The sequence below is a fragment of the Centruroides vittatus genome, unplaced genomic scaffold, assembly GCF_030686945.1.
Source record: "Centruroides vittatus isolate TY-2023 unplaced genomic scaffold, ASM3068694v2 contig_1476, whole genome shotgun sequence".
NCBI lineage: Eukaryota > Metazoa > Arthropoda > Arachnida > Scorpiones > Buthidae > Centruroides > Centruroides vittatus.
The window spans coordinates 645,404-669,294 of NW_027120915.1; the positions used below are offsets into that span (position 1 = coordinate 645,404).

The 23,891-nt window shown below is 27.7% G+C and overlaps 1 protein-coding gene across 1 annotated transcript in view; it reads left to right on the forward strand.

Moving 5' to 3' along the window:
- The window catches only part of MAGE, a 47,498-nt gene that overhangs the window by 16,679 nt on the left and 6,928 nt on the right, over positions 1–23,891 (forward strand). Inside the window, exons 4-8 of the mRNA XM_067262434.1 lie at positions 12,520–12,599; positions 17,123–17,214; positions 17,696–17,778; positions 23,145–23,187; positions 23,620–23,809. Coding sequence (XP_067118535.1) covers positions 12,520–12,599; positions 17,123–17,214; positions 17,696–17,778; positions 23,145–23,187; positions 23,620–23,809 — 488 coding nt within the window. The remainder of the gene's footprint in view (positions 1–12,519; positions 12,600–17,122; positions 17,215–17,695; positions 17,779–23,144; positions 23,188–23,619; positions 23,810–23,891) is intronic.

Below are 23,891 nucleotides of genomic sequence, written 5' to 3' on the forward strand. Positions count from 1 at the left end.
AAATAGTTCAATCAATGAATTGTACAGTACAAATCACAAACAGTACTCAAATCAATGTCTGTACTTCATAGTTTTTTTTACAGCATTAAAACACTCTAGAATAAATCCCCAAAACTTTACCATAAGTGCTGTTTCCAATTGATTTAATTTATTCAAGAGTCCTTTGGCTTTAGCATGTGTTAAAGGTTTGTGTGGAATTTTCATGAATTGAATTCAAAGCAAACAAAATAGCCTCCCAGTGATTTTTTTTTTTTTTTTTTTTAAATGCATGACATGCATCATATCATCAAGACCATCTAGTAAAAAAAATTACGCACACGGAACCATTTATGGCGTGATAATGAAACATCGAAAAACTATCGACAAAACAAACATTTTTAAGCTCAGAAGGGGTTTGAAAATGTTTGTTTTGTTGATAGTTTTTAGATGTTTCATTATCACGCCATAAATGGTTGCGTGTGTGTAATTTTTTGAAGTAATTTTGGTGTGATGAGTAGTTATTTAAGACAATCTAGTATTGGAAAGCAGTGCTACATTCATGCCAAGGCATATCAGGGTGTGCCCTGTTACTTTTTTTAAGCAGGGTGAAGACCTTGTACTCGTGAACATCTAGGTTGGACTTTAGACTATTTACCTTGGCAAAGAAACAGAAAATTACTACTTCCAATTTCTCACACTGATAATGAATATAGAGATTATTTTTGGTGCATTTAAGTCATTTTGCAGATATTAGTAGTATATATATGATAGACTCTGGGATAATTTTGTTAAAATTTAACATTTTATAACTTTTATCCTAGTAACTCTCACGATTTCGCAGGAAAGACAGCGACTAGGGGCTAAAAATCGACGAATTTCGCAATAATCGGTAAATCGCTCAAGCATTTCTGAGATATTTTGTATCCCAAAAACTCTCCTACCCATCAAAACCACACCCATTTTTGATGCCCCTTCAGTTATACTTTTCCGCGTGATTTAAACGAGAGTTTTTGAAATATTTTAATATTTTCTAACTGTTTTTCTATATATAAGAAAACTAATATTTTTTTAATATAAGGATCTAATCATTTAAGAATTAAAATGACATTTACACAAATAATATTTAAAATCGGGAATGCTTTAAATGAAATATACTTTGGGCAAGACTAAAGATATCGTAAATGGTTGCAATGCTTCGAAAAACAACTCTTAGATTCTAAAAAATATTAATTAAATAAAGTGATCAATAATTAAGACCCATCTGACGGCAAAAATATTTTAATACTTTGACACCATTGTGGCGCCATCTGTTGACAAAAATATTAAATTGTGATGGTGATTAAATAAATTGACTAGTTTTTTATGTCTGGCGATTAGTTTTTTATGTTTGGTGATTAGTTTTTTATATGGTGATGGTTTTTTTTAAAATTGGAATAAAGAACAAGACACTCTTTTATTGAAATAAAGAACAAGACACTTTTTTATTGAAATGTTCAGATGATGATTAAATAAACGATATGATGCAACAGATAAATTTATAATTGAACAAAGTTACAGATTGTTCGACAAGGTAAGATATTACTTTTTTCTCTTGGAAAAATTAGCCTTATTTATGACTAAGATTGAGTTAGTATCTATTTTTCTAAAGAAGTTTTAAATACTTTTTCCCGATAATGTTGCAAGTGTAAATAATTAAATAATCACAACTTTCTCTCTCTCTCTCTCTCTCTTTTTATTGGAATATAGAACATGTAAAATAGAGACTACAATAATGATAATAAAAATGGTTACATTTTCATTTAAGATTTAAAAATAAGCATTACAATAAAATGATTACATTTCTTCATTTACATGAATAATATTTAAAATATCAATAAAAAAAGTATTAAAAAATGTCTATGAAAATATAGAATAATGACCATAAGATAAAGTATCTATTCCATTACTTAAAATATATTTCTTATTATAAAAAGCAAAAAGTGAGATTTTATTTTGAAATTGGGTTGTGATCACGTGATTTTTACTAATTATTTGTGTTTGACTATGACGATGTTGCTGTTTTTTTGAATAAAGTTGACTTATATAGCTCATGATAAAAAGTTGATTTAACAACTGATTTATTTATACCTTTTGCTGTTTTTTTCTCACAGCATTCTCCAGAAATCGAATACATTTTAGCTTTTAAACCTACAAATTCTGATATTACTTTCGATTTAGCTTCATCTTTGAAAAATCCTAATTTGTTTTTATTTTTTCACTGTATAATGGATGCTCTAGAGGATAGTTGCTAAAATCATATATGTCAGGAAGATTGTTTTTAAAATTGAGATAAATATCGTTGGTATATATATCTAAAATTAACGAATCGGTGTCTGTGTACAACAGATTAACATTATTTTTATAGTAATTTTTGAAAACATTGTAATATGTTTTATACACGTGTAGCTTACTCGATTCTAGCACACAAAAACCTATATATAGTGGTTTATTGAGCAGTAAATTTGATCTCTTTAATCTGAAAATGGCACAATCTTCATTGATTATTTGAAAATTTTCTAGTGCCGGATCGTTCAGATATTTTTTACATTGATCTTTATTCAATCCAGCTTTTAAATTAATTTGTTTACAAACATTTTGCATACATTTTCCATAGAAACTATTATTCATTAATTTAAAAACATTTTTGTCAAATTCACTTTTGCCAGCTTTTCTTTTTTCATTGTTAAAAAAAATATATGGACTTAAGTATGGTGCTTGTTTAAAAGAAAGAATTCTATGGATTTTTTTAAAAATTAAACCTTTCTCTAGATAAAATTTTAAGTTTTCATAATATGTAATATAGTGCGATTTATCTTTTAAAGTGGGAACTAATTTTTTGATATTATTGTTAAAATTTAGATTTAAAGAAGATAAAGAAGATAGGTAGATAAATCTTCAAATTCTACTTTTTCATGGTTTACAGCTAAAGGAAAATTGTTATGAAGATTATGAAGCGAAACTGGATACTCTAAATCTACTTCGAGTATGTATCCTATTTCGGATTCTGAAGAAACATTTTTAATATTAAATTCATCAATTTCGGATTGTCGTAACCAGCGAAACTCTGAATATGGGAGATATTGAACCATACTTAATCCATATAGATTATTGCTATCAGTTATCACTATATAACTATGGGGTTTCGAATTATCGTAAATTTGCAATAAGTAAGGATTGTTCGCTTTAGAATATCTTTTTCCGACCAATGACAGCCCTCCACGAATTGCGGATTCTATATACATATACATATCCAAATCAGTAAATAGATCTAGTTCTATTTTAGCCATTTTTAATCCAGCGATAAATGTAAGATTTGGAGAAGTTAAAAAATGAATTGGATCAAGACTGTAATACTTTAATGATAAATTACGAAAATTTGTAAAAACATCTGCAAGTAAAATTGTATCAGTAAATTGATATAAATGCAAATAATCTAAAAATTTTGTACAGTTAAATGCTTTCCGTACAAGATGAGCTAAATCATATTCTTCTGAGCTTATGTGACTTCTAGTCAAATCGTTGTAAAAGATTTCTTATCCAGTAAAGATTTATTATTTAATTTTAAAGAATCATTGAACCAACTATATGGGAAAATACCCTTTTTTTTTCAATAGATACCTATTTTTATTACTGGAAAAAAAATGATTAAAGATTGGAAATTCGTAGTTTGACTTTACTAAATTATCAAGTAAATTTGCTAAAGAAAAATTTAAAAAATTGTAACTGTCTAAAAATTTATAGCAATCTAAAGTATATGTAGTATATTTTTTCCATATTGACAGGAATAATTTTAAGAGAGGATATATACTTTTTAGAAGTATCTTTTAAAATTAAATGTGAATCATAACCAGAAAAATTGTGAAGAACAACAGGGATAAAGGTTTTTAGATTTAAGTTTAAATTACATCGTTGGCAAAGTATCTGATGATAATTACCATTTAAGTGATTATGATCAATTACGCTCACATCATTAGGGGAAAACTTTCTTCCACAAATATTGCATTTATCTCGATTAATAGAATTTGGAATTATACGACGATCTAATGGAATATTCAGTTTTATTTCTTTAATAAGGCGTTCTGATAGTTCTTTTAGTCTAGCTAGAAAATTATCTATAACATTATCTCTACAATAAAAGGTAGAATAGATAATTGTATCGTTTTTACCCAAAACAATCATTGCATAACAAATTGGTTTATGAATTTGCGTAACAGTACTAAAACTAGTATCTGTCGATTGCATAGCATTAGAAACTGTTTCTGTTAAACATTCAAAATCACAAAATATTACTATGGGGTGTTTAAGCATTTTAAAAAAATCATTAAATTTAAGAATAGAATTTTTGACTTTAGGAACTGATAGTCTTTGAAATTTGAAATTTGTACATATTTCTCTATGTAAATTTAAACTTGATTTGCGTTGAAAACCATTTAAACAATTTTTACAATAGTAATAAAGTGACCTTTGTTTTTCGTGTAAAAGCCTATTAAAATTCCGTATTAAAAAATAATGATTTTGATATAATAATAAATTTACATTTTTATCAAATTTAAATTTACTTATATAATAAGGAAAAACAATATCCTTATAACCATATACATTAATACAAATATCGATTTTTGAGAAATCAAATGCTATTTTATCTAATGAAACAGGAAATTTTAAATTTGAACAATTAATAAATTTTAAATATTTTCTATAAGTAGATACTTTAATTTTATTACAGTCAAACCTGTTTTTGTGCGGGGGATAGGGACCACATAAAAGAAAATGCATAAAAAAAATCGTGCGAAACTTCACGAGTGGCTATAAAAAATAGTTTTCGCAACACAATTAAAAATATATATTTTTTTTATGCGGTGAATAGGGACCGCATAAAAAAAGTCTCACGTAGAAAATAACTCGAAACTGTACGAAATAACTAGCAATTGCTTTTTTAACTCCTTGGGCCTTTTTCTGCAACACCTAATGGGGAAAAAAATCCTCTAAGAATTTTAATTTTTATATTAATTAATTATTTCCACTTAAATACGAATCTAACATTAAAAAGTTAAAAATAATTGTTAAATAAAGATTTTATTTGATAAATATAGCTGCAGGAAGTGTTATTTCATTTAACAAGGCGTGAAATTTCACACCTGCAGTCTAAAGCTGGAGGGGAGCTAACTTACCGCATCTGTTCAAATATAACATAATATTTATGGTTTTTATGCTATTAAAATAAGAGGGGACCGAAATAAACGTATGAGAAAAAAATTTTTCTGAATAAAAAATGAAAAAACCTGCTGATGTCATAGAAAACAACCAATAGAGTTTTTAAAAATTTTACAGGAGTCAATTATGTTCCAATTTGATTGAAATTTTCATATACCGCACAAAAAAAATCGCACGAATAAAAATTGCACAGAAAAAGACCGTACAAAAACAGCTTTGACTGTATTTGCGAATGGAAAAATAGATGCAAGAATGCAATAAACAAAACATTTATCGTCTTTACAATGAATATTTAAAAGACTTTTTTGTTTCGTAATTTTTTGGGTAAAATTATAGACCCACAACCTCCAACATGACCATTATATTCCGATCTATGAACATCTATGAAATCTAATTTATATATTATGCGTCCACTACCAAATGTAACAGCAGTTGATATATCTCCTAGAATTTTTTCTATTGCATTCTCAATATTTTTCCAAGCTAGAAATGGAGATAAAGTTCGTTCAGCATTACTTGTAAAAAAAAATCTTTAAACTTATATTTATCTCCTGTTTCTATACATTTATACATTATTACTTTAAGACTAATAACAAATCGAACTCTATAATCATTTCCAAAATTCGTAATTATATTAAATAATTCAGATTTTATATCTCTGAAAAAAATGGTTGGATCAACATATTCGAGATTAGATTTACTATAACACTGTAAAAAATTTTGAAATGCCGATTCTATTAACAAAAACATTTTTTAATTTTTTTACCTGGACTAGTTTATGATGAATCAAATGATTTCTAGGTGACTTTCATTAATTTCAATTTTTCTGTCTTCTTGAAAAGAGAGTGATGTTTTCAATAGAGAGAGAGAATTTCTGTTAAAAAAAATCTATCAATTAAATTACATCATTTTAAAAAAAATTATTTTACAAAGAATTTACTTACATGTAAACTTTCAATTATTTATATGTAATCTTCCAAATATTTTTGAACAGCATTTAAGGCTTGTAGAAAAAAATGAAGTTCTTTCACAGGAATGTTGAATCGATTTTGAATCTCACCTTTCGTGGAGGTCTTTGCTAGTCAAATATAGTGATTCTGTCGGAATTCTTTGATTTCTAAGTTATAACCATGTGATATATAGACAGAATATGGTGGGATTGCTTTAAAAGTTGATTTGTTTTTCGAAATTACTAAATTATATTTTTTCTTTTTCTCTGTTGATGCATCATCAATTTTAGCTAATTTTCGTTTTTTAGGTACAAACAGATTATTAATAACAAATAACGATTGTGAATCTATAAAAAAGATGAATAACTATGAAAAAAAAATAATTTAATTTTCTTATTAAAAAAAAATCGAAATCTAAAGAGATACTAACTAACCTTCCATAGACATTTTCTTGCTGGGATTGGTTGTAGAGAGAAAGTCGATAAAGAATCGCATAATGAACTAAAGAATCTTGTCTATTCCTCTTGCTTTTATATCATTTTGGTAATAATTCTAGTAAGGGTTATTAAACTTTAATGCAAACTAATTATAGTAATTTTAAAACAATAAGGGTTATTGAACTTTGATGTAAATTATAGTAATTTTAAATAAAACAGTGGTAAAAATCATATCATGAAGTTCATTTCAATTATAAAGCGATATTGTAATTTTTAATAGCAAGGAAAAAAAAATTGCCCTTCAATAAAGTTTATGTCAATTATAAAAGCGGTATTGTAATTTTTAATATGATCTTCAATGAAGATATAAAGCGGTATTGAAATTTTTAATAGCAATTAGGGAAAAAATTTGACCTTCGGATGAATTATAAAAGAAAATATTGTAATTTTAATAGCAATCAACTTATACTAATGACTTGAAAAATCAACAGAATACTTGAAAACATGTTATATAAAAACATACATTTCTACATGTGATGCTAAGTTTTAAATTATATTTTTTACTAGCTATTCGAATTATTAAACATGAACGGGTTAATGGAAAAAGTCAACTATATTAAATATAAATTAAAAATAAACGATAAAATTTACAATGGATTAGAAAAAACAGAAGAAAAATGGATACCAATTAAAATGCTTGAGATCGATGATCATGAAAAAAAAAAATAATTTTTAAAACAGAAGATGAGAAGTTCATCACATTAAAAAAACAAGGTAACTACCTTTTTTTCTATTTTAGTAAAAATAGAAAAATTATTTTTTAAATAAGATGATTTTTTTAAATAAGATAATTGATTTTAGTTAATAATTTCCAGAACATCCCGATCGTGATTGGATTTATAATGACATTAAAAATACAAATAATTATACACAATTCACATATTTACGCAGACTTAAAAACATGGAATTTAATTAAATATGAAATAATAATTAATGGAAGAATATATAGAAAATTTATTACTGAAAACTATAATAACGACATAGCTGTAACAATTTTAAAGAAAGAAAAAGAATACATAATAGTCGACAATTTTGGTGAATTGCTTGTGTTATTTAGTGAAGGTGAGTATCTTTTTCAAATTTTGAATAATGTTCTTTTTTTAGTTTTCTTAAAAAGACTTAACATTTAAGAAATAACATTTTTTTTTCTTCCAGAATCTGAGGTATAAAAAGAGTGAGTAAAATATATATATATTTTTTTCATACATAGACTGATAAATTGAATACTAGTTTTTTTTAAGAGTTAATAAAACATCTTTTTTAAATTTTAAAAATAATCTTTTATTAAACTAGAGCTACATTGATTATATTTAATTTTTTTAAATCCAAAATAATATATTAAAATACAAAAATGATATTTAATATTTTTGTCAGCAGATGTGTAGAAAAAAAATGATATTTTGTCATAGAATCTGTAGTATAGAAGTGGTAAGTAAAATATTTCTGTTTTTTTTTTTCATACATAGACTGATAAACCTAACACTTTTTTTTTTTTTTTTTTTTTTCAGATTCAATAAAACATTTTTTTTAAATTTTAAAAATAATCCTTTATTAAACTAGAGCTACATGTCTATAGAACGTATGTCTATAGAAATAGTCTTGATGTGATTTGTTCGAACCGGGAAAAATATTGGAGTATTATAAATTTTATCAATTTGTTGATCTTTTTCTCCCATGACTGGAATTACTTGAAACAATGGGGCAGTAGTATTGCCTATGTGATGAGATTCTATTATATTAGAATATACAAATATTTCCGTTATTCCTGCATTTAATTCTAGTGGATAGGTCCCTATAAATTCTCCTTCAGGATATTCTGATCAATCAAATCCTAATATATCTTTTAATTGTCTATTAAATTTTACGGAAGTTTCCCGTGGAACTTTCAATAATAATTTTTTATCTGGGAGTGATTTAAAACTTATTATTTGAAATGATTTAAGAAATTCTATTGTTCTGTATAATCCACTCAGTATTTGTATCATATTTTCAACATTTTCGCTTCTTATTTTTTCTATATATCTATTTTTCTTGATTAAAGTAATAAATTCTCCACTAAAATCTTCTAAAGATGGAGTATATTGAAATGATTGTTCTTGTCCCTTTAACATGAAAAGTTTTTGATTATCTAAATTTAGCATAGAAAGAAATGTACGTCCATCTTTTGGAGTTATATGTAATTCACAATCAATAGCCAATTGAATCTTCACCGTGCTATCGTCTTGGTTAAAAGAAAATTTAATAAAACGATCCTTTCCTAAAGCTTTCAAATTATTCGTAATATTCTCGAATATATTACTTGATTTGACGGATGTAATGGAATTAATGTAATGGACTCTCCCATAGGATGTAATGGAATTAATGTAGATAAATTTTCGGCTTTTACTCTAAACGATCTTGTTTCCCTAGTAGTAATGACATATTTGTTATTTTCACTAGAGATGTTAAACCATGATTGATGTATTATTATCTGGGATAATGCTATTTCCCAAGATCCTGATAAATTTATCGGTGGATTAATTTTCGATGTAAAGGAGAATTGAGTATTGTTTGGAAAAAAATCCATACTTGCTGTGCTTATTAGAGTCACATAAAAATTATTCATTTTTTTTTTTTTTTTTTACTTTCTGCAGTTCTTTGCTATAAAATCGACCTTTAATCATCTGGTTGTTATAATCTTTCAACACATGTGGGAGGAATTGTAGGATGTTGTTCTTTTATAATGAAAATTTCCTTACTCCAGCCTGGTAAATACCCTCTCGTAAAAGTTTTTTGTTTTTTAGAAACTCTGACTTTATCATTGACTTTATATTTATATTTTATTTTAGCTTTTGTTTTATCATAAAGTCGATTAAAAATTTGTAAATGATGTTTTGGCCTCACCTTGGCTGGAAACATTCCTATACTTCGATGCATGCTATGATTATATGCTTTTACCAAATCATTTAATTTATCAATATATTTATTAGAATTTCGATAAGTAATGAGACAATAAATTTTATTTTTTAGAGTTTTATTAAATCGTTCTACAATCGACGCTTTCGTTTCGGAATGAGTATAATAATGATTTATTTGATGATTTTTAAACAAATCCTTAATAACAGAATTCATGAATTCCTTCCCTTTATTGGTATGGAGAAACCTAGGTATTTCTTGTCTAAATATTTTCTGAAACGCTTTTTTTATCGTTTCAGGCTTTTTGTCTTTAACTGGAATTACATAGGCATATTTAGAAAACACATCGATAGTTGTTAATAAATACTTTATTCCATTATTGTCTTTCGAAAATTGACGAACATCCATAAGATCGGATTGAAATAGTTCTCCTTGGTGTAACGCTTTAGTTTTACGATGCATATAATTTACTCGTACTGGTTTATGTAGCATATATGTATCTTGACTCGATAGCCATTCTTCAACAGTTTTTCTTGGCAACTTTGTTGCTTTTACTAGACTTGTTACGCAGCCGAACGATGCAGGATGGGATGGAGTATAATAAATAGTTCTCAATAGTCTTTCCATAAAATATGCTTTTTTTTTTTTTTTTTTTTTTTTTTTTTTTTTTTTTTTAGACGATGCAATCCGTTTAGGAATTTTTGTAGCCGATGCTGCATCAATTTTTTTTCTAACACTAATTGATCGAATCGGAGGTGATGGAATTAATGGCGATCGAAAACGAAGTATGGGTGATTCTCCTATTGTTAATCGACTGGACAATTCTGTATTTCCAATCCACTCTTTTGGCACATTAGCTTTAATAATGCCGTTCCAAAATTCTGAAAAACCCGGGGGTACTATGCTCGATTTTCTCGTTTGCATAAGATACGACATTAGATCCACTATATGACTATTTATTATTGGTTCGTTATTCACCACTAATTCTCCTTTTTCGTTCCAATCATATTGATAAGGCTTTAGCAATTGAAGGATATATGGAACATACTTTTGATATGCCAGTGGCACTGAAACTGTTTTCTGATCTTCAATAGGTGAGGGTTTTGTTGGTTCAGGTGACGGTTGTTGAGATTCTTCGGTTGGTTGTGATACTAACGAGACTCGAATCGGTTCTTTTGGTGTATGGATAGTTTGTTTAAATCTCAAAATTAGTTGACTTAATAGTTTAACTTTTAGATCATCAGACAAAGTACTTTCTTCTAGTAAATTTTGAATATTATTGTGTAATCGTATTTCTGGTTTTTGTAATTGATATTTAGGTACTAATTTGGGAGGTAGTAATGCCATTCATTGACCATTTTTGTTTTTTATAATCCAAAAAGTCTTTTAGCTAATGATATTATTGGAGTTAAAATTGCATCTAAAAATCCACCAGATTGGTTTACTAAAATCTTTTTTGCTTGAAGACCGATATTTTTTTTTTTTTTTTTTTTTGCGAGTTTTCTTATACATGACTTATATTTTTTTAACTTATTGACTTTAACTGGTAAACGACCTTGAAGAGTGTTTTCACAAATTTCACACACAACTTTTATTTGATCGGGAGAAGCTTCCTTTAACAATGCTTTTCTGGAAAGTATATCCGAAGGGGCACCTAAAATGGGTGTGGTTTTGATGTCTACGCGAGCTTTTGGGATACTAAATATCTCAAAAACGCTCGAGCGATTTACCAATTATTGCGAAATTTGTCGATTTTTAGCCCCTGCTTGACGTCTTTCCTGCGAAATCGTGAGTGTTACTACGATAAAAGTTATAAAATGTTAAAAGTTTAACAAATTATCTCAGAGTCTCTCAATCATATACTACTGATATTGCTTCACAAAGTTGTGCTTTGTCCATATAAAACTCCAAAGACAATGGTGTGTTGATAGATAGTGGTGATTCAAATTCGGAGCACTGGTTAGCACCTTGGCACTTTTTAATTTACAACTAAACCCTTGTTGAAAAGGTCTTTAAGTGTTAATAATTCAGATCTTTGTTCCTTCACATCTGATTTTTTAAGAACATTCCATCTAGATGTTGATGAACTAAAAAAATTATCTAATTCCTGGAATAGCAGAAAGAAATGGCATCCTTCACTGCTACATTCATCTGCATTCAAACCTACAAGATGTAATGTACGAGCAGAACAAATTCAGCATAAGTGTTAAGTTCCTTAATTCATGCTTGAAGACCAGAAAAGTCTCCTGCATATTATTGCTAATGAGAACCATATACAGGGTGGGCCAACGAAAACGAAACGGCAGAGTGTTCGTGTTCGTCCAAGCAAATCGCTCTGGACAGGTCAATTTTATTCTCGAGGGGACATCTTATGCAATAAAGTTTTTGCAAATCTGAATATTAACTAAACAAACATTTTTTTTCGAAATAAATGTTTGTTTAGTTAATACAAAATAAATGAGTTTTTAAAAGTTTTTGTTGTCTGTTGTATTCATAATCGCAAAAACTTTATTGCAAAAGATGTCCCCTTGAGAATAAAATCGACCTGTCTGAGCGATTTGCTTGGACGAACATGAACACTCTGCCGTTTCGTTTTCATTGGCCCACCCTGTATATATGTAGACAATAAAATTTTATTTTCTTGATATAATTGGATTGTTAAAAAATTTTAAAATATCACTATAATTTAAGTTCATGCAAGAAGCTTTGCTGAAAATAAATTATTAATATAATATTACTATGTCAGTATTGACAAATATCAGAGATAATTTAATAGTAACAAATTTAGAATTTTTAAGACATTAATTAAATCATATACTATTTTATTTCTAATTAACTTGAATATTATTATTTTGTTTTGAATAGTTAATTATATTAAAATTTAAAAATTGAATTATTTATATTTATTAATTTATTTTTAATTTATTATTTTTTAATGTTTTCAGATATTGTTAAACATGTGCTAAAAGAACAAAGTAGAAATTTTAATACTGTAATAACCAAAGCTCAGGACAAACTTAAGCAGGTATTTTTATATGAAAATATTTATGATATTAACAAATAAAATTATTGTACTTTACAGTATATAAGATGCGACCCCATTTCAGCACAAGATATTTAGGCAAAAATTATTTAGTGTATTTAAGCCATTTTACACTTGGCCCAAAAATTTTTTTTACTGTAAATTTTTTCTGATTAAATAAAAAATAAAATTAGAATGCACACTTTTATTTATCAGGAAAAGAGTAATTTACCATTTAAATTTTATCATTAATTAAAACAAGAGCTGTTTAACTAGAGCAAAACAAAAAAAAAAAAAAAAAAAAATTATAATTAAAATATCTTATAATCATGAATACCCATACATGCAATTGGAGAATTTATTAGCCTATTAGAGTTTGCAATTTCACATATATATCATGGAGTGGTTTTTTTTGACAAAAGTAGCATCATATTTTGTAAAATAGGGTATTATTCATTTATTATTTTGTGTGGCCAACATAAACTAAACTAACTTTTTAACAGTAGAAGATAAGTTGTTATTAATTGAAAATTAGTCCTTTCCTCAATTAATTTAGATGTTTTGAATAAAGTTGTTTATATTTATAAAAGAATAAAAGGTTTAACAAAATTTGTTAAAAGAAAAAGAATTTTTTTTTTACTTTATTCTTTACACAGAAAAATTAATAGCAAATATCAAAATCTATAAAACCATTCACTAAAGCAAGTAAATAATATAATAAACCAATAAAAATTTTGATTTACTTTTTTATTAAAATAATTTTATAATTCAAGATGACATTTCATCCTGTCTCTGATAACATACAAATTTAATATTTTTTAAACAATAAAAATTTATTAAATTTTCATTTATAGTTTTATTATAAAAAGCTGTCAAGGAGTCTTGCATGACTTCCTGCTCTGATAATTTATATTACCACTTGTTCTATCTAAATGTATAGCCAGCAGCCATTCTCTTTCTAAAAACAGATATTATACCAATATGGTAATTCTCTCTGCTTTCTTATCTTAATGGGCACCTGTTTGACCTATGACAAAGTGACCCCACTCTGTTCTTGTGATTGACACTCATGACAGTAAAGTGAGAGAAAAATACATTAGTCTGAAACATTTATAGGGGTGTAGAACTGAGAATTATTTAAATGAGAGATTTTAGACATTATCTCTCATAGGCTTCAGCCAGGACCAGTGAAAAATGTCTCATAACTGAGAGAGTAGCTTAAGTGAGAGGTGTATAAGTGAGATTGTAAAGTACTATTTTTAGTATCTCAGGAAACCGACACTAACTGCGGCCGGTAAAACTTCCGTTAACCTAACGGGTACTTTACACGGATTCGAGATTAGTTTGCCAGGCCTGGGCTTTTACGCGTGCACCAAAAATATTAGTAAGAATAACGACAAATATCAAGTCAAAGCAAAAGTTTCAAAATATATTTAATTAGTAAATAGAATTGAATTTACTATGTACAATTGTCTATAATCCAAAACAAAATTTATTAACGAAAATCAACAAGTCAACCCGACAATAAAACTCAGCTACTTAGCTTAACTTAATCTTAATTCCCCTTTGAAAATTCGACAAATCAAATACTTAAGAACTATGAATAGAATCTCTTATGAACTAAACGTCTATCCATCACCTCACTATACTAGGAACCTGTTTCCTCACTCCTTTCGCTATCGTCAAATCGAATTCCTCTTTAACACCTTGGATCGCCTAATTCTCAATCTGGACTTTGACCAGGAATCACCTTGCTCTGGAAATCACCTTGTCTTTCTTCGGTTGGCGTGCTGGTTTTATGCTGTGAGGTGACGTCACAATTCAGCTGGGTTACTCCCCTTATTTACATACTTAGTTTTCTAACATTAAGAATCTTTCTGGCAGCTTTAATTTTCCAACAAAATCTTACAAACCGTTTATAAAGTATTTAACACAATTTTCTGGGATGTTATGACGGTTTAGTAAGTATTTCTTTGCTAGTGAGTGTGGGGATTCCCTCTTCCATTTTTTTCTGCAGACTGTTTATTTCCGCTGGGCAGCGCAAGCGCGCGAGATTTTTTTCCTATGGTGCTCATTCCTTCGTGAGTTGGTTTATCTTCTTTTTTGGTTACTAATAAGAGAGTGGTGGGGAACCGTTGTCCTAACTAAACATAAGCCCCAAACAAAATATAATAAAACGAAAAATAATAATAAAATAAAAATAATGCTAGGACTCAGTTTCTTACAAGATATCACTATATAGTATTTTATAATGATTTTCTTTTTAAATTTTTTTGCTCCTGGAGTGTTGAAATGTCAAGAAATGAAAAAATCAAGGAGTCAAAATGTGACCTATCACTATATAAAATATGACAAGCAAATGCTTTACTGCATAACATGAATACAATATAAAGTGATTGATTGTCAGGTTGGGTTTAGATTAGCCCTATTTTATTTAATGGCATTTGATATTTTATATTAAATTTGATCATTTGCATATCCATATTACTTGTAATGTAAACCTAGCTGCATAGTCAACCACTCTCACATTGAATTTGTTTTACACAGTGATGCATTGCTACTCCATGTGTGTTGTACAATGAAGTATTTACCTCTCATATTTGATATGGTAGTACTTTGTTCTGGGGTCAACTTGATATTTCAGAATGCACTGAAAAGTACTGTAATTTTGCAGAATGACTGGCATGCTGCATATAACTGGGGGAACCAACATGCCAAAAGCCCAGGTAATGTTACCGGCATGCCAGTTAAACTGTGATTAAAAATAAAATTAATCAGATCTAACAAAGCTAGCTGTTAATTACTGTAAATGTTAAAGAAAATATTCTTCCAAGTACCATAAAGTTGTATAGTTTGACTGACTTGTAAACTAAAATGCTCTTCCTGATTTTAAGACAATAAAACAATTAATGACTTATTGACATTAGCAGTAGTAGTAGTAGCAGCTGTAGTTAGTTAGTGTGGGCTACACTGACAATCCACCCTCATCTTAAAAATAACACATTCCTCTTAAATTTCACACAAAGAGACATTTCCAGGGTAAACGGGCATGCTAGTTTTAACCAAATGGAAATATCTGATTTCATGATTTTCCCCAAATAGACTGACATGCCTGACAATTTGCAAAAATACAGTAAAACTTTTCATGCACCAGTTTTAACTCAGGCCACATACTGCACATTTCTTTGATGACATTATAGGTGAATTATTTGCTGTTATCGCTTTGTAGAATACTCTGTGCACTGAAAATTGTAAAAATGTCTAAAAGAACATAGGCTATATCTTCAGCGCTTTTGGTATTTAATGATCATAATTGAACGAATTTAATCATGTGGTCTTGGTACACGAGTATAAATTTATATTGCTTATCGGCTTGCGACTGCATATCTATAAGGTTGACCTGACATCTCGAGTTCATTTCATTACTTAAAATTGGTTTAATTACCAAGCCTTTCTTAGGAACATTCTGTTTTCTCTGACAAATTTCACGTAAGTTCAAGTAAATCACGATCATATCTCATATCCCTTGTAATATTTTTATATTTCGTACTTAATTCTTTTTCCATGCAGTTTCTGTCACCATGGTCAATAGCAATATGGTCATTATGCAATATCTGAAATATTTCTTTATTGTGAATGTAATATTTAATCAAATTATCTTCTTTTATGGGCACAATTAATTTTTCTATTTATCTGATAGATACATACTGTACGTTTCTATATTCAATGGTTCACTCAACGGTGAGAAAACGACGTTTCTAAATGGACTGTTGAGTTGTGAGGTTAATAGGATTGTTCAATGGAAAATTCACTGTTGAGTCAACCATTGAATACAGAAACATAAGGAATGTCACAGCTATGTAAATGCTGATATTTTTCTGGTAACTTTGAAGTCACTTTGATTTTTGACTCACTAATTTTGTAAAAATTTGACTATTTTGACCTTTTGCTGCTATTAACTCATTTAATTGGTTGTTGAAGTGGTTATTCATATCACTTAATGATTGCTCCTTAATCATTACTTTTTCAAAGAAGAAAACGCTATTTTAAGAGGAAAAAGTAAAATTAAAATGTTGTACAAGATTAAATACTGGTCACATGAATTTAAAATTTGATACTAAACAAAATATGCATGTGCAATTCAAACACGAGTGCTGATTGACTAATGTATGTCGGATGATCACTCCTGAAGCTATTATCATCACTTTTCCCGATCAGGTGATAGCAGTATTCATAGTGACTGGTCAATCTGATAAATTATGATAAAAATACCTGAAATTTATTACAGTGCCTGATTTTTATTCATAATGTCCAGTCATTATGAATAATGCCCGTATTAATCACTTACTCCATAACATATATAATTATAAACAGTTGTTGGTCAAATTTACTATTCATTTTTTAAAAATTTTCTTAATAATATTTTATATATATTTCTAATTGAAAGTCAGAACAAAATTTGTTTATATTTACAAGAAATATTTCAATAATTTTGCATAATTCAATAATTTGTAATTGTTTTTTAGGTTTATGGAATACGATTAGTTGAACTTGAAGGTCGAAAAGGTCACTATATTTTAATTAATTATTTGAAGGACTGTGCTGTACAACGTACAAAGTAACGTATATATTTATCAAAGTAACTCTTTTTAAACTTAATACAGTTAAATTTATGTTATGAACAACCTTCATTTTGCAGCTCTAAAGAACATTATTGGTTCTTTTCTGAACATAATCATTTGTTTAAAAAAATAAACAGTTCATTTACAGTTATGCATACTCTTGCTGCATCATTTGAGCAAAGATTAAAATACACTGGTGTCCAAAATTAAAATCTGAGCTATAATTTCAGATACTTTTAATAAAAAAGATAAATAAAATATAAAAATATTTGTATTGTGTGTTGTGAAATTTGTAAATTAATATTCATATCATAATAAGTCATCTAATATTACCATATGGTAATATTAGATTACTTATTATGATAAGAGGCACCTAATGTATATATTTACAAGTCAATAAGCAATTGTAAAAGTATGAATTACAATTATTATTTTATTCTTATATATTAAAGTATTGTAAACTTTTTTTTTAAATAGCTCTGATTCTGAAAATGCAAAAGATGGATTATTGTTGATCATCTTAACATTGATATTCATGAATGGGAACGTTATATCTGAAGGTAAAATATAATAATTTTTAATATTTTAAAATATGGTAATAAAATAAAATATCAGTAGAGAAATTATTGAAACTAATGTATAAATATTGAATACATTGAATTGAATGATTAAGAAAAATGTGGTCTTTAAACTTTCAACATCCATAGAATCCTTCTCATTTAAATCTCACAGTAACTGACTTTTACATTGAAAAAAATTAAATACAGACAAGTTTTTATATCTATAAAATAATAATTTTATCCTAAATTAAATATGCTATATTGCAGTATTTCTAAAATGCTCTAGAATTTTTCATATTTAAATATTATTAATATAGAACAGCCTTAATAAAGCTTTTGATTTGGATCTCAAGATTTAAAGCCATGGAGGTCCTGGATGCTTCCCAATTGGCACCATGAGTGATCAGTGTGGTCATATCTCAAGATTTTATGTTAGAAGTATTATAATTTCCTGCAGATATCACTGATTTATATCCTGCAAAAGATTATTAGGACCAAAATAAAACCTTCATATAACATGCCTCTCTGAAGAGAGTGTTAAAAACATGACACTTGTATGAACTTAAAAGATGTTATGTTATTCTGTATTCCTCTGCATATTTTGTTTCATTTCTGTAAGAAGTTCATTGTAGATGTAATTTTAAATAAGTGAAATAAAAAAAGATATTTGAGACAGATCTAAACTGCATTAAGTATTGAAAATACAAACTGTCAAAAGATAAATTTTTTTATTGTTTTGTTTATTAATTAATAATAATACAATAATTACTAAGGCAGGAGAAAAAGTTAAACTAGATTGTTGTTCAAAATAAAGTCCAAAGCCTTTTCAATGACAGAAAGACTGAGAAAAGTGAAGCAACAAAAGATGCTGAATTTGAAACAAGCTATGGATTGTTTTCTTGCTTCAAAAAGAGGTAAAATTTACATAATATTAACATTCAAGGAGAGAGGTAGCTGTTTCAGATACTGCGACTGCAGAAAGTTTTTCACAGGACTTAGTGAATATCATTAATTAATGATAATGGCCATGTGAAAAATAAAATTTTAAATGTGATGAAATGGGCTGTATTAGAAGATTCTATCAAGAACTTTTATTGCAAAAGAGAAAAATATTCAAGTCAGCTAAAGATAAGCTAACCCTTGTTATATACCAATGCATGTGGTACCTTAAAGGTAAAGCTTATGTTAATTTACTATTTAGAAAAGCTTAGACTTTTAAAAATTATGCTAACACTAGACTTCTAATGATTAGATAACTAATATGAAAGTAGATAATTGTTAGAATTTTTTTTTAAATGATCTGATAGCTGCTTTGTAATAGAGGTGAAAGCAGTGAAAGCAGTAGATTTTATAAAAACATCCTTTCCAAAATTTTACTCTTTGTAAACAATGTTTCTTGGCATCCTTAAACATTAGATGATCTGTAACCTAACATTCAAATGATATTCCTACCACCCATTATTGCCTCACTGCTGTAATCTATGGATTTGTTTGTCATAGCTACCTTCAAGTTGTACTACTAAAGAACATTCAGCAAGTACTGTACATTACAGCAATAGACATGAAAGAAGAAACTGGGCAAGAAGTCATCAAGATGTTCTGGAAATGTTTTATATTAGATGGTATCACAACTGTACAACTCCAACAAGTAATATGTCCTACACTTTCAAAATTTAAATGAATACACATTTTATACATAGGAAAACAAATAAACAGTACAAATATTATTTAACATCTGCTTATATAATAAATTAAATAAAATTATACAATTGTTTTTAAAAACTTTTTAGCAAATAAAACCTTGACACCCTGATGCTAACAAAAATTCCTCAAATACTACATTGTTATGAACCAAAAAACAAACAGTTTAAATTGTTCTCAATAAATTACAGTAAAATCTTACTTTGAAACTCACGAGACCAAAACGCATGACTAAATTATCCAAACTTTTTTGAATCAAATTTTTTTTATAATTTCTGAAAAAATATGACATTATCTGATATAATTTCACTGGTTTGGTTACAAATGTGTTAATATTACAAGTTATTACTTAGTAATTTAAGCTATTTCTAAAAAAACCATTAGTTGGCATGTACTATACTTAATAAAAACAAAGAAAATGTAACAAAACTATGTTCAAAGTAAGATCTGATGATAATGTACAAAAGATGCTTAAGTGCTTCAATAAGAATTATCTGCAAATTTCATCTAGATTCTAGAGGATCAATGGCTAGTTCTATGAACAATTCACTGTCTTTTAACACAGTCTTGAGTTGAAGATTACAAAAATCCTGTAATCTGATTAAAACAAGCTGCATTAATGGCTAAAGCTAAGTATGTATTCTATTGTAAATACACACATGTATTTAATGAACTTTGGAATTATTGAAACAGATATAGATTTTTGCAAAAAAAATGTTCAAAATAATTAAATGCCAAACTGATTTCTTTCATAAAAATAAAAAAATTCTTTCTTCATTGGCAACAACTCCAATGTCTGAATGACTTTGTAAGTGATAAATCAATAATGTGTTAGTAGAACTAAAAATGAAATTACCTCATGGCATGGAAACTTTTTTCTTATAAACATGTACTATGATGGAAAATTTTGAATTAAATAATAGTTTTGTGGATAAGTGGACCAGATAATGACTTCAAATTTTATTGTATACATATTTTGAATTATCCAAACTAAACTATATGCAAAATCTTATTCTCTTGGCCGGGGACTGGACTAGACTTCAAATTATGTGATACTTCAAATTAACCGATATCAAAATAACAAGGTTTTACTTTAATACTTTGTGGCATCTCCTCTAGCTTTTATCACAGCTCATATTCATTTACATATGGTATTCATAAGTTCCTGGCGCTTTTGTTTACTTACTTCGTTTTAGGTTTCTTTGATCTTTTGCCATAAGCTTTCAGTATTCTCTTGAAGATATTTTTCTATTGAAGATTTTTTTTCCAAAGTTTTCTTTGCCAATTGAAGCTTTATAGGGAAAAACAAAAGATAGGACTGCTACATGATGGTCTAATAATTTAATATGATGATCATTTAACCATGCCTTGGGCTTTTTCCAGTATGACAGCTGGTACTATCTTGCTTAAAGATGACATTTTCAGGATGTTCAAAGACTTGCATTGATGGAAGAAGATATTCTTTGAGAATATGATGATATTTTATAACAAACTAGAACTCTTACCTTGAGTTAGATGTATAGTCCAAACCATAACACTTATAGGAAACTTTACACATCTTTGATCACAAACAGTTATGAGGCTAGGTCATTCAGTTGATTTCTTGTTCCTTCATAATTTTTAATTATATCACAAGCATGGGCATTTTATTTTTCAATTCTGCTGATATTTGTCATAGTGATTTTCCAGCATTCTGAAAATTAATAATTACGTTACATATTTCACTTGTTATGGCCTTTCCAGTTGCCATTTCAGTATTTTAATGTGTAATATTACATGTGTAAGTAAATTATTGGAATCATGTAATTAGCAGAATTTACATCTATTGGAACTCTATTTTTTTTCTTGTAGTATCCAAGGATATTTTTGTTAGCAACCAGGGTGTCAGTTTGCTAAAATCTCAGACAAATTATTATAGTTGATTTTTAAAAACAACTATACTTATTTAATTTGCATTTGTATTAAGATTTTTGTTTTATTTATTGTATAAACAGTTGTAATAGTATTAGTAAAAACTGCTGAATAGTATTTTTATTGTTTTGTTTGTGTTTTCTACATATAATGTATGGGCTTATTTAAATTTTGTAAGTTTCCAACATATTAGAGAAGTTGCGGCTGAAGTTTTCAATGCAAAAACTTGTACATCGGATGTTCAGCACTGCCTTCCTGTAAGCATAGAAGTTTGACAATGGTGTTTGGAATGTCGAGCATGATTCCACTGACATTCCAACACCATTGTCAAACTTCTAGGCTTACAGGAAGGTGGCACTGAATGTCTGACATACACATTTTCACGTTGAAAAAGCCGGCTACAACCTCTCTATTACTCGCTGGAATTTTATGAAATGCATAGAATGATGTTGAGATCTCTATACTAAATGAGGTCTGGGAAAAATTATGTCCACAATTGCTAGATGATTTTGAAGACATAGAAAATCTTGTATTTCAAGTGACTACAATATTGTAGAAAAAGTAAAGCAGTTAGAGCTGGAAATGGAGTGCCAAGATAAAGTTGAACTTATGAAGTCCCATTCTCTGCTTTTTCAATGAAGATCTTGCACTTGAAAGCAGAGACAGGATGATGTGTCTGAAGATGTATCTTATGTTTTAGTTCTAAAGGTCCGACTTTCAAAATTCTCTGATGCTTCCATTATTTCAAAGCTAGCATGGTCATGGAAAAGCATGATCCAGATTTTGAAAGAAGTTTAAAAGTCAATGTTAATTTTGTAAGGGATTAAGCACGTTATCCAAAAATCTACAGACAAAAGAAAAGACTATCTAGTTCACACTCAACCTTAGACAGTTGCTTCTGAAAAACATCATTACCAATATCAACCCAAAGCTCTACAGTTTTTATTGCAGCTTTAAGAAGTCTGTCTAAATCTCAAGTAAGAAAGTGTTTATCCCTTGATGATTCAATATATTGTGCAGAAGATACAACTTCTCTTCTAGATTTCCTTCAGTGCAGTACATGCATTAACAAGTGAAAAAGACAGTGTTTTAACTTGTAAATATTTTCAAGTTATGGTATCAGTCTGGAATGAAAGTTGATGTGACTCATATGTATTCCTGTATTTATTTAGATAAATCATCTTCATTATCTATATGAAATAAACTCAGAACTTTATCAATTGTATATTTGAAAACTTATAAATTATATTCTTTTTTTATTTAATTAATTTAATTTTATATTAAATTTTGATGATTTAATCAAAATTTCAAGTAAATTTTTAAGCGAGATCTCCATTTTTAAATATATCATAATTGATATATTTACAATTTCTAAACAAAGATATAGAAATGTTAATCATATTATAATCATATCATATCCAAATAATAAATATTTCAATAATTTTTTCAATGAAATATTCACTTTACCACAATAAAATTTCTATAAATTTATTACTATAAAACACTTATTGTCGTTTTTTATCATCAATAATTTAAATTTATATTCTTCCGAGACTGCATATTACTCAATACAAAAACTTACTCAAAAACCTTTTAAACATGCAGCGTTTTAAACGTTTTTTTTTGAGAAAGGTCTTTTAACAAGACTGAAAATGTTTGAAGTTAATAAATTTGGCTGCACGTTTAAAAGGTTTTTGAGTAAGATTTTGTATTAAATTTATATTTATTATAAATAAATATATCTTCTATTTCAGTTCATCTCTGGCAAACATTGAAACGATTTGGATTAAATCCAGAGTAAGTAAAATAAACAAAAGTGTCATTGTAAATTTAAGTTTAATTTATAAGAATGATTTCTGTACTGTATTAAGTATTGTATAGAGTGAGAGTATGGAAAGCAAAAGTTTTCATTGTTTAATCTTTTGAAAAGATGATTTGAAACTTGGTTTCTTTGTTATGACAACAAAAAAATAAAGAGTCGAGGAAATACTCATTTTTCTAATGTTATAACATTCTAGCAAAAACATTTAGAAAGTAATTATTTATATTGTATAATTTAATATACTTGTATATATACACTCCTATGATGCAAGTCAAGTTGGTTCGATTTAGTATATATAGTTACAATGAAATTTGTTGTAGTCTCTTTACATACATTATTTTAATAAAACCTAAAAATAACATTAAAATGAATCTTTAAATTAATCAAATATTTTTTCATGTTTATAGACCATCATCCAATAAATTGCACCCCATTTTTGGCGATGTTAAGAAACTTGTTACTGCAGAATTTGTACGTCAGTTATACTTGGAATATAGTCGCATTCAAGGATCTGATCCGGCTAGATATGAATTTAGATGGGGACCACGTGCCTCACTTGAAGTGAGCAAGAGAGATATTTTAGAACTTGTTTGCAAGGTAAATGTAAATTTCAAGTGAAATAACATATATAATTAAATGAAAAATTACCTAATCATTTTATTAAATATTTTATTATTAT